This window comes from Euphorbia lathyris, chromosome 6 (assembly GCF_963576675.1).
Source record: "Euphorbia lathyris chromosome 6, ddEupLath1.1, whole genome shotgun sequence".
NCBI lineage: Eukaryota > Viridiplantae > Streptophyta > Magnoliopsida > Malpighiales > Euphorbiaceae > Euphorbia > Euphorbia lathyris.
The window spans coordinates 54,150,896-54,166,629 of record NC_088915.1 but is presented as its reverse complement, the minus strand read 5'-3'; the positions used below and the strand labels follow the sequence as shown (position 1 = coordinate 54,166,629).

General features: G+C 35.2%; 2 protein-coding genes across 2 annotated transcripts; one reads left to right on the top strand and one right to left on the bottom strand.

Moving 5' to 3' along the window:
• Nucleotides 1-4,053: 4,053 nt before the first annotated feature.
• Nucleotides 4,054-11,078, top strand: LOC136231988 (mannosyl-oligosaccharide 1,2-alpha-mannosidase MNS3). The gene is made up of 6 exons (XM_066021023.1): nucleotides 4,054-4,423; nucleotides 5,436-6,394; nucleotides 7,693-7,954; nucleotides 9,747-9,944; nucleotides 10,049-10,197; nucleotides 10,320-11,078. The coding sequence occupies exons 1-6, from the start codon at nucleotides 4,343-4,345 to the stop codon at nucleotides 10,564-10,566; spliced, it is 1,896 nt and encodes a 631-aa protein (XP_065877095.1). The 5' UTR covers nucleotides 4,054-4,342; the 3' UTR covers nucleotides 10,567-11,078.
• Nucleotides 10,943-15,374, bottom strand: LOC136231987 (potassium channel KAT3). Its single transcript, XM_066021021.1, has 11 exons — nucleotides 14,626-15,374; nucleotides 14,327-14,545; nucleotides 14,006-14,164; nucleotides 13,863-13,920; nucleotides 13,446-13,763; nucleotides 12,938-13,177; nucleotides 12,695-12,793; nucleotides 12,580-12,612; nucleotides 12,309-12,494; nucleotides 11,483-12,215; nucleotides 10,943-11,265 (listed from the first exon to the last, which is right to left on the bottom strand). Exons 1-11 carry the CDS (start codon nucleotides 14,805-14,807, stop codon nucleotides 11,123-11,125), a joined length of 2,370 nt encoding a protein of 789 aa, XP_065877093.1. The 5' UTR covers nucleotides 14,808-15,374; the 3' UTR covers nucleotides 10,943-11,122.
• Nucleotides 15,375-15,734: the final 360 nt, after the last annotated feature.

Sequence of the window (15,734 nt, the reverse complement as noted above, 5' to 3'; positions counted from 1 at the left end):
TTTTTTTAACACTGTTAGTCAATTTGGATTGTGTTTGCTAACGGAATCAACCTCAAGGTATCTGTTTACTAACTTTTAAACCACCTAGTTTATGTTTGAAAATGACTCAAACTACATGGTTTATTTTTGTACTTTCCCCTTTATAATATTCAAAACTTAAAATTCAGTAGTTAATTTTTAAGTACTTAATTTTAAGTTTTATCAAACACTACCTTAATGATATGATATATAACGACCTTTCGAATTGGCAGAATGTTCGATTCCTTACCATATCTAGTACAAAAATCAAATTTTCAATCTTTACATGTTCTTTATGATTCTTTTATTTAACATTTGCACCAGTCAAATTAGTCTACCACTACAAACTAAAAAAGAATTATATATTAGCTAACAATTTATGAATAGAATTTTCATTTTATATTGCAAGTAACAAAAATAACATCATATTGAAATGAGAAATTGGCAAGTAAGCAACAATCTTATCTCAAATCATATAATTATTAACCCTAATCCATTATGGTGCTAATGGTCAATGTTATACCAAAGAGCTTCATTATTACTAATACTAAATCTTTTTTTTTAATTAATTCAACTCATATCAATCTAAAACTCTTATGTCTTAGCTCAAAACACACAGATAATTAGATTTTGTAAACAAAACTGAAATATAAATACACAACTTTTAGCATTAAAACAATACAAATATGTTAATTAATCAAAGTAAAAAAAGAAAAACTTATATCTGAAATAAAAAAAGTGGCTAAGCATGAAAAATAATTTAAATTGGACTTAAGATAAAGTTGGAATAAAATTATCTCTGATGAAATTATATATGAATTAAATTCTACTAACTTCTAATGAAATTATCTCTGATGATTTACAAAGTTGGAATGAAACATACATGTGGTCACCAAGTTTCAGTCGCATGCTAGCTAGAGAACCTGTATAACCCACCTCAAGCCTATTCAACAAACAAATAGGGCTTGGACTAAAATTAAAATAGTTACAAAAGCATTCCCAGCTATAGAAATGATGACTAGTGCTTTGATGAGTCCAGATTTCTGAAGAAGCTAGCTATTTCAGTGTAATAATAGTAATATAGTATAAATTTGGAGAAAATGTGATAGTGTAAAAATCTGAATTGTTAGGAGGGGAAGCATAATAAACACATCCACAAACTATTTAAATTCTGGAATGATAGGAAAAAAAGGTAATATTATTATATTTTGCTAGGGAGAGACTCACACGATAACAAATAAGACCACAAGTGCCAAAGACTCGAGTTGCCATCTAATGACCAAAATTAATAGTCCCGCACAACATCAATATTTAAATAATCACTAAATATTTTTTCACATGCATTAGTTTTGTGACTAACAATATAAAGGTTACAGAACATTTGATACAACCTCAAAAGTTATAAAACAAAAATTAAAACAATGCAATTGGAAGCACAATAACAAAATAAAGCAATATTACAAACTGAGCATTAATGACTAAGGACAAACCAAGATTCCATAGATGGTATGTAAACCATATTTAGCTTTAGAGATTCAAGTCTCATAATAATAATCAATCATAAATATCTTTGCAAAGATAAATTGAGAGAGAGAAACGTGGATATTTTAGCAATCTCAATTGCAAATAGCTTCTCCAAATTTTAATTGGTGTAAACCTAAGTGTGAAATCTAGAGTAGCACAAACCAAAACCCAATCAAAACCAAAATAATCAGATTTTGCAATCAAATCTACAATATTTTAATGGTAGTTTGTGTGTGTTGTTCATGCGATAGATTAAGAGTTCATAGTTGAAAATATTTATGTGACTGAGTGAGGTGGTAACATGTTCAAAGAGATTAATAGAAAAGGCATTGATTTCAGTATAGTTTGACCATATATGAATAGTAAACACAAACTACAAACAAATGTAATATCATGTGCATTGAGATAGAAGGAGGGTCATAATTTTTTTTAATAGTTATCTTAGAAGCAAACTTAGAGGGCGAGCCTTGGCGCAACGGTAAACGTTGTTGTCGTGTGATCAAGAGGTTGCGGGTTCGAGTCTTAGGAGCGGATTCTTGCCAAATAAGTTGGCAGGGGAAGGCTTGCCCTCAGTACACCCTTGTGGTGGGACCCATCACTCAGCGGGAACGCGTAGTGCACCGGGCCGCCCCCCTTTTTATCTTAAAAGCAAACTTACCAATATTCACTTTGAGCTTCTTCAAAGGGCTTGCAATTGACCTTTTAGAAATCATTCATAAACCTTTATTGCTGATTATCATCCCATTTTAAGAAAGTTCATTGAAATATTATGAGCAAAAAATCGATCAATAATTGAAAAAACCAGTAAAATATTCCAATTAAAAAAACACTGCATCAATCAAGTCTATCAATTTTGTCTCAATAAACATAGTTATTTTGGAATCATGTTGCTTATGATATTTTGTACATCATTTATCACTAAAATATATCATCAAAAAATTTAGATTCAACATGAAACAAATGAATATGCATGTTTAGAAAGAAATAAACAAATAGAAAATAGAGAAGAATCTTCAATTTTTAAAAGGGCAACAACTATAATTAGAGAAGTCTCACAGCTGAGATAAGAGCAAGCATGTATCTTAATAAGGAAAAATACAAAACACAAGTAGCATCAGTTCATAGACTGTGTCCAAAATTTATCTGGTTAGTTCTCCACATAAATCGAAAATAATGTGTTAATATATATGTTATATAAAACACTAAAATGTCTTGATACGAAGAGAATGGTGATTAAATTGAACTATATGAAGAGAAGAATTACATTTTTAATTTTCAAAATCAGATGCTTAGGTAGAGAACAAACTGTACGATAAATAGCTTCAAGTGAAGAGCAAGTGAAACCTGATTTGGAAAAGTATATTCCTTAACTTGCTCCAATTAATGTCTCTCTAGCAACAGTTTCAACAAGAACTAAACCAAGTACAAAAGAATGAGATAACCATAATTTGATGATAACCATGATTTGGCGATGCCTTTTAATATCTTGGTACTAAGACGATGAACATATAATAACGTAGATGACTCAGAACAAAATTTAACAACTTATAATAGTAGATTAGATTTTCAGTTCTTACTGTGAAAATGACAAGATTGAGAATCTAACCTTCAATGCAGCACATGCAAAGATTACATTTTATAACATAAAAATCAAAATTGAAACAATGTTGAGAAAATAGTCCATAAAATAAAATGCATAATGAAAGAAAAAATAACTGCTCTCTACTTCAAGAGTAATGGTCTTCCCTGTTAGGATGTTGACAAAGATCTACATTCCCCCTCTGCTACTGCCTCAAATTATTCATCAAACGAAATTGAAAAGAAAAGAAAAGATAAAAAAAGCATCATAATTGAAACATTACTTTCGTCAACACAAAAACAAATTAAGCAATCTCCTAAGATTTGTTCAAATTCAGCAATCTTCAACCTTAAGATAGTTAAAATTGAAAGGAGCAAAAATTATAAATAAGAGAAACAAATGTGATGGAAGCTAGGGATATGGTTGAGATCGAGAACAGGTGAAGTGGCACATTCAACCATATCACATTAAATTCTATATTAGCATAATGAAGAAGACAATTACCAAGAAGCAAGAAGGAAAAAAATGTATAAAATAAAAGTGTTTTAACGATGGAGATGAAGAGTCTTTAAATACTAAAAAAATAATGTTCAATATTTTTTATTTTTTTATGTACCTCTGTAATTACTGATGGTTTTGGTTATTCAAGTGAATTGTTTTAATTGTTTTTAAGGAAAAAATAAATAAAAATGAAAAATTTATATTTTTTATACATTTAATTTATTTAGTTTAATAATATAGATAGATATAAGAATCAAGAATTACTTTTTAATCGTATGAAATACCTTTTAATCTATAGTATACAATGTAACTTTTTTTTTGAAGAATATAGTATACAATGTAACCAACCGTCGTAATAACCAATTAATCTAAAACCGGTTTTAGACAATGGATGTGCGAAAAAAGAAACATGTGGAGAAAAATTTCTACTATTTGACTTCAATAATATTAAACGGAAAAAACAATTTTAACTCTCTCCTTTGATGGAGTTGCCGGTGTCCCGCGAGTCCGATTCCCCGGCCGTAGACACATTTTTTCTCTGGTTTTTCTCTCCAATTTCACCATCGAAATATATTTGATTGGATCAGATTCTCACTTTGATCCAATCCAGTATTTACTCTAGTGTTCCATTGTCACACACTCTCTCTGCAACTAAACATAGCAGAGCGGGGAGATCGCGTAACATAAAAGAGAACTAAAAAGCCCTAAATTCAATTTGACATGTCGAACTCTTCTCTGCCTTATTCCATAAAAGATGTCCATTATGATAACGCCAAGTTCCGCCAACGGTCTTTCGTTAAGGTTCTTCCTATTTCTCCAGATCTCTCGTTTATTTCTTTTTCATTTGACTCTGAATTGCTGTTATTCATGATTCTTAATAGCTATGCTTCTATTGAATTCTGGATGCGTAACTTGACGAGTTTGATTCTGTACGAGCTTAGCTGTAGAGAGGTTTATGCTGGAAAAATGAGAGAAATTAGCTCTTTGTTAAAATACATAATGATTTATAGAGGATATTGTTGATTCACAGTTAAATAACAACAATGCCATGGAGTTTTGAAACCTTCATTCTTCTGTTAATGGATCGGCACTAAGGATTGTTGGTATTGCCCACTGTGAATCTCTTGATAAAGGCACTTGTCTGTTAATCATAAGGCTCTCTACAGATCTAGTAATTTCTGCTTATATTTTTTAAATTTTTATAACACTTCTTTAGCTTACAGACTCAATTATATATCTGTTGAGTATGTTTGCAAATAAAATTCCTAACATTTTGCAGAATTTAATGGACTTAATACTACCTTATACTCTTGATAATGTCCAAACTTGGACACTAAGTCTAGTAATTGCATCTCACAAAATAGGAATAACATTGTCAATTAAGATTACAAATAACTCTCTCAAATGAATTACAACGCCCTTAACTTACCTCTTTTTTCCTCTTCTAAAAAGAGTTGAAAATCTTTTTAGCCACCCTTTTGGTGCTTAACTTCTATTTGAAATCCAAATTTTGTTTTATTTTATCATATATATATAAAATAGCTTATACTCTTGATAGTGTCCAAATTTGGACTCTAAGTCTAGTAATTGCATCTCGTGAAATAGGAATAACATTGTCAATTAAGATTACAAATAACTCCCTCAAATGAATTAAAATGCCCTTAGGTTGCCTTTTTTCCCCTTCGAAATAGAGTTGAAAATCTTTTTAGCCACCCTTTTGGTACTTGCCTTCTATTTGAAATCCAATTTTTGTTTTATTTTATTATTTTATATATATAGTGAAATGCTTCAAACTTGTTTCTTTTCCTTCCAGGTGATCTCGCAGTCCTTGGTTTCTAGTAACTTCAAGCGTGGTTGTATAAGTTGTAGCACTGGGAAGTTTCTAATGGTATTAATGATATTTGGCTTAGCATACCTTATGCTGACTCATGCAAGTAGTGCCATTCCTTTTTCTGATGGACTAGCAGAAGGAGTAAAGGCTAGTGAAGAAGGCAATGTAATGACAAATGGCACTGGAAAACTTGCAAGGCTTTTGAGGAAACCACCAAGGCTACCTCCTCGGTTATCACCTGATGAGATGAAAAACAAGAAATTAACTCCTGGTTCAGAGAAGCTAAATACTGAACCTAAATGGAGAGAAAGGCAAGAAAAAGTAAAAGAGGCTTTCATCCATGCTTGGTCTGGCTATACCAAGTTTGCAATGGGTTATGATGAACTTATGCCACTTGAAAAGCGAGGAGTTGATGGATTAGGAGGTCTTGGTGCTACTATTGTGGATGCTCTTGATACTGCCATGATAATGGGTGCCGATGAAATTGTTTCTGAAGCTGGCTCATGGGTTGAAACACACCTTTCTGATAGGATTAGCAAGAAAGGCCAAGTTAATCTATTTGAAACTACCATTCGTGTTTTGGGTGGTCTTTTAAGTGCATATCATTTAAGTGGCGGGGCACAAGGGGCTGACTCCGTGCATAAGGGCCCTAAACCAATTGTGTATCTAGAAACTGCTAAGGACTTGGCTGATCGTCTGCTACTGGCTTTTACTTCTAGTCAAACTCCTATTCCCTTTAGTGATGTTATTCTGCGTGATCCCTCAGCACATCGTGCTCCTGGTGGTCTGAGCAGTACTTCAGAAGTTTCAACTTTGCAGCTTGAGTTCAATTATCTTAGTACTGTTTCTGGTGATCCAAAGTATAGCATGGAAGCTATGAAGGTTTTGGCACATATGAAGAATCTTCCGAAAGTGGAAGGGCTGGTTCCTATCTACATCAGGTATGACTTTTCTTTCTGAAGTGTTTCAGTTTTCCTCTGAAGTCAAATTATTTATCTTGTAAGTTCATGTCGATGATAATAGTAAAAGCTATTCTCGGGCCTTAACTATCAGCTTAAGCTTTTAGTTCAATTGGTTCCATGACATGGTATCAGAGTCTCTTAGACCAAGTGGTCGAGGGTTCGAATCCTGGCAACTCCATATGTTGATCAAATTTCAACACATGGTAAGCCTGTGCTGTACATGCTTTAAGCCCAGGGGGCATTCGCGTGAGGGGTGTGTCAAAGATAATAATAAAAGCTATTCTTGGGCCTTAACTATCAACTTAAACTTTTAGTTCAATTGGTTCCATGACAGTTCAGACCCAAATGATTATTATTCTAGCTTCCCTTGTTATTATGTTATAGTCAATCACCTTCCTTCTGCTCTATTTTCTCTTCAATTTGTACTTCTTAAAACATTTTTTTTCTAAGAATGGCAACCAAAATGCATAAAGCAGGTTTTCTCTCCTCATCTCTGCTTGAAGATATCACCCAACTTCTTGACAATAATAAATGTGTTTGCTTTTATGAAATTTCTAATAGTGCTGTGTATGTGTGTGTCTATACACACACAAAAATTAACTGAAGAGCATTGAATTTTTAATTGCGAGGGTGTTTTTTGCATAATGTAAATTGAACATAATAAACTAAACTTTGTCTTTTGTTTTCTTGACTAGTCAACTTTCCCTCTTTTCGTCAAAATTTTCCACAATAAGAGTTGTTTAATCTAAATTTGGTCATATGCTGTTGACATAAAGATCTACAATTTAGACCTTGTGTACAGTGGATTATATATAAAATAAGCTTGCTAGTCTTCTTTCCCAAACTCCCTTGTACTTGATTGGAAAAGAAACATAGCCACCTTATTGTGTTTTGCAAGCAGGCTTGTGAAATTAAATTTCCTTTGCTTTTACAAGGTACTCCTGTTATTATTAACTCTTACGATAATTATGAGCTTATACCACCTTTGTTGGGATTAAAGCTTGGCTGTTGTTATATATCTCTTATAGAATGCTTTACTTTTACATGTTTTTTGATCCCTATGCTAAGGAGCTTCACAAGTTTATGTGACAGCTTTATAACTTGTATAGGTGCATATAACCAATGCTTTAGAAGGGACAAAAACAATCAAAAGAACATGAATTGCTTTTATCCCCTCCCCCCTCTTATTTTCCCAAAACCTTGATTACTTAAATTTGATTTTCTGGGCAGTTGGACAATGTGGTTGATATTTTGGTATTATTTTTCATCAATTGCAGCCCTGACTCTGGTGAATTTAGTGGAGAAAATATCAGACTGGGATCTCGTGGTGACAGCTATTATGAGTACCTAATTAAAGTATGGCTTCAGCAGGGAACCAGTCGAGATAAGAATTTTACATATTTATATGACATGTATGAGGAGGCAATGAAGGGTGTTAGGCACCTACTTGTGCAGAAATCAATTCCAAATGGTTTGGTATTTGTTGGGGAGTTGCCTAGCGGAGCAAATGGTGGTTTAAGCCCAAAAATGGATCACCTGGTATGTGTTACTATATAAATATTGCTGCTACCAACTGATTGCCTTTAAATTCTATGCTTCTTCCATTTTATTCCTTAGGAGATTAAGAAATAGCTGCTGACTGCTAATTCATATGATTTCATAGTTGTTAATTAGAGACAGTATGATCAATAGTTCCATTTTATTTCTTTGGAATACTATGTTTCTTTCCAAAGGTTGTATGTGGAAGCAATTTAACTGGAGACAGTACTATCATGGAAATTTAACTCGCATGCTTTGACTTAACAAAAGTCATTCCATGTGTCGGCTTCTTGTGAATGATGCATAGTGTCATTATCTATTTTACTTGAAACTGTGTCAGCACGATTAACCTGAATTTTGTTATATAAGAATAAGATACACGAACAGTATAAGAATAATATATCGGAAATATTCAGATACTCAATCTTAACATTAATGAATCCCCTATATATATACATAAAGTGGTTGACTATCTCAAGGAGACAAATCATTGTCTAACTCTTGTAACCTAATCTTAGATTAACTAGGAAACCAAGGTCCAAACGGACTACTAGTCCAAGACTCCGTCCTAGTCCAATATGGATTGCGAGTCCAAACCAATCTAATCTGATGACAATTCCTAGTCCAATCTCGATTGTATTCTCCATTAAACAGCTGTTCAACATGTTGTCATGCTTAAATAACTTCTTTTTTGTTTTTCTTACCTAATTAGCATATATTAGATGCTTTCTACTTTTTCTCAGTATTCACATGTATTGTAATCCTAATATCTCACAAGTGCTTAAAGCTGAGACCAGTTTTAAAAGGTGACAATCTATTGGCGCAGTTAGGATTTCCTCGAATTGTGGAGTAGAAAATTTGAAATTGTCTTCTCATGTGGTCGAGTGTGTTATTGCTCTAGTCAAAGCATGTTTACATTCTTGCATTTGATCAATGTGGTGGGGGAGAAATAGAACAGGGCTTTGAAGAGAGAGAATTTCCCTTTTCTTTGATGATAGTCGACTAGGGATCCCGGATTCTGTTCTAGCAGGCACTGAGGGGCATTTTTCTGATGCTTGGGCTACTTAACTTTTCGTGCTCACTTTCATGTAATTTTGTACAATATTTTATCTTGTATGTTAATTTGGGGTTGGAGGGATAGAGTCATAGGCCTCCATGCAAGATTTAGGACCTTTGTTTCACTTTGACCAATATGTCTGACAGAAAGAGAGATCATTATCCTGATTGTTTCTTTGTGTCAGCTATTAATATGGAGTGGTTCCATGACATGGTATCAGAGCCAGTGTGATCAAGTGGTCTAGGGTTCGATTCCTGGCAGCCCCATTTGTTGAGTTATATGCAGGACATGGTAATTTGGGCCTGTGTTGTGCACGCTTCAAGCCTAGTGGGCATTCACGTGTGGGGGTGTGTCAGATATTAATATGGAGTAGACCTTTAACTATAAGCTAGAGCTTTTAGTTCAAATGGTTCCATGATATGGTATCAGAGCCAGTGTGACCAAGTGGTCCAGGGTTCGATTCCTGGCAGCCCCATTTGTTGAGTTATTTGCCGGACATGGTAATTTGGGCCTGTGTGTGTGCACGCTTCAAGCCTAGTGGACATTTGCGTGTGGGGGTGTGTCAGCTATTAATATGGAGTGGACCTTTAACTATCAGCTTGAGCTTTTAGTTAAAGGTCCCCTCCATATTATTATCTGACACTTTGGAACAAAAATTGCTAAGGCATCTGTATTTTGTGATACATGTTCACACTAGTGTGGGAGTGTAATTACTAGTTTCTACATATTTTTCAGGTGTGTTTTTTACCTGGTACACTTGCTCTTGGTGCCACGAAGGGTATCACTAAGGAAAAGGCAATGAAAGACAATCTGCTTAAATTTGAAGACCTTGAAAATTTAAAGCTTGCTGAAGATTTGGCAAGGACATGTGTGGAGATGTATGCTGTAACTTCTACTGGTCTTGCTCCTGAAATTGCTTACTTCCACACCGAGGTTTGCCAGACTTTAATATTTGAAGCTCTTATCTTCATTCTGTTGAACATGTCCTTAGTGTTTCTTTGCTGTAATGATATGATGTCTGCTTCTGAAATATGCAGGAATATTCTGAAGGTGGCCTCGATGGCGGAAATAAGAGTTCACAGTTTGTTAATGACATAATAATCAAACATGCAGATAGTCATAATCTTTTGCGGCCTGAAACTGTAGAATCATTGTTTGTGTTGTATAGAATCACAGAGGACCAAAAGTACGTCTTCAAACTTCAGGCATTAAGTTTTCCTGTATGCATTAATTTCATGTTTTACACTGCACACTCAATGAGATATGTTTTTCTTTCATTGTTTATCTGATTGAATATGATGCCTGCAGATATCGTGAATGGGGTTGGCAGATCTTTGAGGCATTTGAGAAGTATACAAAAGTTGATTCTGGTGGGTATACTTCTTTAGAAGATGTCACTACTGTTCCTCCTCCGAGAAGAGACAAGATGGAGACCTTCTTTTTGGGAGAGACGCTTAAATACCTTTACTTGCTATTTGGGGATACCTCTACTATTCCATTGGATAAATTTGTCTTTAATACAGAAGCTCATCCTTTTCCTATTAATGGCCTATGAGAGGGACTGATCTTTTGCGTCATAGCATACATACAGAGGAACACATTTGCAAGCCTGTATTTTGGTTCACAATGAGCTCAACTGCTCAATTAAAGTTTATTAACACATGATTTATATGGTTAAATCCTGTTTAGAAAAGGCAATCATCGAAGTGATAATCAAGAAAGGATGGTAGTGACTTGGCTTTCTTGGCCTCTTGCAGAAGCAGAGTTTATCAGTCATTTGATCCACACCAGTTTTCTAGGAAACCTTTTTCTTGGACTCTCATTATAGTTTCATATATATACCCCAGCAGAATGCGACATGGTTGTAAGATGTAATTGATTTAGTTAAGATTTTTTACAATTGTATGGGGATGGGATATTTTGATCCATAAATACAAGTCAAAGCGCAATCATTTGTAATTGATACCTCCAATGTTCCAGGACTTACGTCTTGTAGCAATTTATGAGGCTTATTTTGACAACTGATGTATTCCACCTTTTTTACATTTCTTCTCTACATTGCTCAAATGCTAAGTTATTTGTATGTCTACATCAAAACCCTCTAAAAACTTTTAGGTCATATCACAATCTATATTTCCAGTGTCATTTTGAAGGAGAAAAAGATGATCACCATCACGAATGACACTTATATCGTCTATTTCTGCATTCTCTGCATTGATGATTCTTGTAAATTTGTAGCCTCCATACTTTTCACCTGCAGTGTCAGAAGGTGCTATGTTGACAAATTGGATAAAGCACAAGAAAGGAAAGATGATTGAACTACATTTATCCTTAATTCCTTATAGAAGGTTTGATATTTTTGTTTGTGTTTATTCTTATACGTATTTTAACATGAGATTAGTTTTATTAAATTTGGTTGCTCATAATCAGGTTAATGTTTAAAATGCTCTTCTGGGTCAAACATAGCTTACCACCAATTCTGAGAAGACCTTCAATGGAATCAGGTAGGATAATTAACTTCCCCGGTGGTCTCTGCAATGTACTTCTGCTGTGCATATGGATTGTGACTCTCTTCTTGTTTAATTTTTTTGCTTCCCTATAGTTGGGACAACTACAAATGTGCGAACTGGAGTTTGCGGATCCCATTTTGGTGCAGAAGTTGGAAAAATTGGGTCCACCAGTTCCTTTATTTTTGCCTCGACTATTCTTGGAATGATCTGTACTTACATGCTCAATAACATCTATTTTATGTTCAATTAAATTCTGCCTATCCTCATAACTTAGTAAGAGGTCATATATGCTTTTATTTCCTTGATATTCTGCTAGAGCTTTTGGTGTCCATCCTCTGGTATCTGTTTTGCTTGCACTTGCTCCTCTGTCCAGCAGAGTCTTAACCATTTCAATCTGCCCCTTGCAAGAAGCTGCATGAAGGGCCGTTTGGCCATCTTCTGTTGTAGAATTTGCTTCTTCCGTGTGTTTACTTGAATTATCACCTATGCTTGTTCCACTCTTTTCTCTAGCCTCAGGTTCCTCAAAAGATGTTTCTTCCTCCTGTTGTGCTGATTGAGCTCTGTGTGAATAATTCTTACATCTTGTCTTAGAAGACCATGCTTCTTCTGATTCTCCCTCAAAGCATTGGCTGACAAGCGATCCTGGATCACTGTTTTGGTAATCAGAGCCATTATATTCTGACCCTTGCAGTTTCTGTAGTTGTGTGTAGGATAAATATGTTATAATAAAGAAAAGAAGACCGAAGTCCTTTACAACATAAATTGCTTGGAACTATTGTATATATACCTTTAAAAGGTTACTCATTAAGATTGGACCATCATCCGGATTTGCCTGTATGATGTTCATTAGTGAAGTTCTGGTTAGTCGTAGTATTTGACAAAGGTCATTAGTCCTAGCTGTGAAGGGTTGCGTTGAGTAACATAAAACTCCTATCTCTCCAAAAATATCCCCTGTTGTTGCTTTTCCTATAATCTGTTCAGCGCACGTGGCAAACAAAACTAAGGATTACTTTGTTATTAATGCAGTCCAAGGAATACATGACTGAACTTTTTCTCACCTGGTCATTTCCATCTGCACAGGAGATCAGGCTCTGCATCAACGAGAAATTAGTTTTGGTAGAAGGTTTTCCCATGGAACAAAGGGATAACTTATGAGTTTAAAATAACGCTTACCACTGTTCCTGAGACAACTATGTAAAGATCTGTTGAAGCTTCACCCCGCAAAATTACGTCTTCCTTAGGTGGAAAATATTCAGCCTCCATTTCTGGAGCCTTTCAAAAAAGGTGAAAATGCTTTAGTGTCCAAGATTGGCACAAGTTTCCATATGGGTTTTTTAGGATGAGCAAAAAGGTCAGCATGAGGAGAAAGAAGTGGTATGCGCATATTAATATAAGCAATTTCATGTAAATAAGTACCAATTGGAAAAGAAAGTCGTGAGAAACTCCTCCAAAGAGATAGACTTTTTGCACAATGGGGTAGAAGAGATATTGTGCAATACTTGAACGAATTGCTTTGGGAAGACCATTGAAGGCATCTTGTTGCTTCATCCCTTCTGTTTTAAACTTCAGACACAAATGTGACAACATTTGATCCTGTATACGATGTGGTAATTGGTTTCTTGATGCAAATTCTGAAGCTACTCTGACTGTGTCCCTCTGTGATATCATAAAACAATGTTTCTCCATCAGATTTTACTCTCTGAAAAGCATTACTTCTCTTGGAGAAAATAATTATTCTATCAGGAAACTAAGAACAAGAGTGATGTGATAAATCACCAAGTATATATTCCACAAGTTAATGAGTCTACCTTATTTTATACTACATTACTTTTGCCCCTTTAAGCTTTGCGGGTTGTTTATAATTTTCTTAGGAGGTGAAAATTAAGGTGGAACAGATGCGAGCTACCAAAAAAGGAGAACTTACAAAATTCCTAGTGCGGCTGGTCCAATGAACTACCAGGTTTGTCATGTTTCCAATGAGGTAAGCTGTCAATCCCAAATTGAACAGCATGTAGAAGATATCAAAGAGCATCTCCCTGGTGTTCTCAGCATGCAAGTCCCCATATCCAGTTGTAGTTAGTGTGGTAATAGACCAGTAAAGTGCAGTTACATATCTGTTCCAGAGGCTGTCTTCTTTGAAATTTGGGTTTACCGCGCCGATCCAGGTTTTCTTTGGATCAGGATACCTATCTGCAATCAAGTAGTTAAAGCATCCAGCGCAGTGTACTGCAAAGAGCGTTACCTGGAATCAAACAAAGTGGGAAAGGTTATTGCCAATTATTGAACTGGGCGATATAACACATTTCTAGAAGAAATCAAGCTTAAGATTTTAGCAACATACGGAAATAAGTTTCGTGCATCGGGTCCAGAAGTAGTTGAACCTAATGTCTTTCTCAAGTCTGAAAGAAGCAAAAGCAGCCAATGAGTATTATTATCTTGAATCCTGTAGGAAACATAATTTTAGGACTATATCTTATAATCAACCTTGCGAACAGAGAGCTGACCCGTCTTAGTCGCCAGAGTCGAAGCATGTTGAGTAATCTAAACCCAACTTCGCTGCGGCTTTGTTTCGTGAGCAGGAGACTTAGAGTCTCGAATGGGGGAGTCGAGCAGACATCAAAAATAAACCAGGTAGATATATACCTGTACATTGGATTGAAGTGATTGCTTTAACAGAATAAAGGGAAAAGTAGGAAAACGACAAAGGAAAACAGCAAGGAGCTAGCTGCCAGTTGCATTAATCATTGTTCTAACAAAATAATCAATTCAGTTAAATGTGATGAAATGCTGAAAAAGCTCATTCACCTGATTGCTATTTTCTGAGGATTGTCAACAAGAAGATAACTTTGGCTGTCAAGATATGCTACAAAAAATGTGAGAACAATATCAATGGCAAAGAAGCCATTGACAATGTTGTCGAAGATGAAAAGCGCCCCACCTTTCTCGCAAGTTAGAAATGCAAACTCAAAAGGAGATATCCAGGCAGAATATATGACTAGAACAACCAGCCACATCTCCCAAGCCCTGTAATGAGGAGTAAGACATGAGAAGATGCAACTATTAATTATAGATTGGACAATACAATATGAAACTCATGTCTTCACCTATAACGAGAACTGTAGGGAGAAATTATGTATCTACGAAGTTTTGTTGCACGGTTTATTCTGGCTCCAAGAGATGGTAGGAGCGGGTCACTCGATAAAAAGCTGCCATGGGTGACACCCTCCATTTGAACCTCGTCGCTGCAGAACCGTTGGAAGAAGTTCTTAGCACAGGTAATTGGCATATTGGAAGTTTGAACTCCTAAGAATACTTAAATGGAGAGGAGTCGTGTAGGAATGGCTTTATATATTCATACTGGGAGACCTGTGACTGCTGACTAGTGACACGGGTGAACTCTTTACTTTTTATCAACTTTATTTCCTCAATATGACATCTTTGAAATGATTCTGGAGGTAGCTTAAGCAACTAATGTGTAATTAAAGTTGGAAATAAAAGCAGGAAAACCATGAAAATTGAAGTTCCCGTTGTGTTTGAACAAGAAAGGTAAGCAATTAAGAGGATATAAAGAAGAGGGTACAGAAGCAAGAAGAGTAAATGAGATTGCTTTACAAGTGGCAGACATAGACATAGAGGCTTTCTGTAATGCAGTTTGAACAGTAAATGTCCTTAGAGAGAGACAAGGGAAAGAAGAAGGGAGTGAAAATGGTAATGGTGCTTCTTCTTGATGTGTAATTGGTGCTGGTAGTGGAAGGTCCGCCATTAAATGTGTGGAGGTGAGAGTCATATATAGCCAAAGCTGTTCAAGGACATATTTGAGTGAAAATAAGTTGGTGTTTTCATTTCAAAAAGAACCAGAGATGGACCAAACAATACCAGCTTTTAGGAATTGAGGGTGGGGGTGGGGGGCTGCAGTCATGGATGCCACGTGGACCAATATCAACTTAACTTTGAGGGGTGAGACTTCTGTGCCAATATATATATTTTTTAAATTCATTACTCCCTCTTTCCTCCTTGTAAGTAATTGTTGTTCTTTTATGCAGGTTAATCACAACCATAAGTGTGCAATGGATCCACGCCATATATCCAGCTCGCTTCTAATTATAGGTCCACGTCCTTATTATTTGTTGATAATAATGAATTATGCATAGCTTTACTTGCATTATCCAAATTCTAAAAAAAGTAAAATAGATGATTGATCTGTATCTGGATG

What these genes read in the sequence shown, in the direction of transcription:
- LOC136231987 (XM_066021021.1), bottom strand. Translation starts at nt 14,807, where the DNA reads ATGCCAATTACCTGTGCTAAGAACTTCTTCCAACGGTTCTGCAGCGAC. An exon ending in ACGACTTTCTTTTCCAATTG is followed by an intron (nt 12,794 to 12,937) that starts GTACTTATTTAC and finishes CTTTTTTGAAAG; the next exon opens with GCTCCAGAAATGGAGGCTGA. An exon ending in AGGTCTTCTCAGAATTGGTG is followed by an intron (nt 11,266 to 11,482) that starts GTAAGCTATGTT and finishes CTGACACTGCAG; the next exon opens with GTGAAAAGTATGGAGGCTAC.
- LOC136231988 (XM_066021023.1), top strand. Translation starts at nt 4,343, where the DNA reads ATGTCGAACTCTTCTCTGCCTTATTCCATAAAAGATGTCCATTATGAT. An exon ending in GCCAACGGTCTTTCGTTAAG is followed by an intron (nt 4,424 to 5,435) that starts GTTCTTCCTATT and finishes TTTTCCTTCCAG; the next exon opens with GTGATCTCGCAGTCCTTGGT. An exon ending in AGAATCACAGAGGACCAAAA is followed by an intron (nt 10,198 to 10,319) that starts GTACGTCTTCAA and finishes TGATGCCTGCAG; the next exon opens with ATATCGTGAATGGGGTTGGC.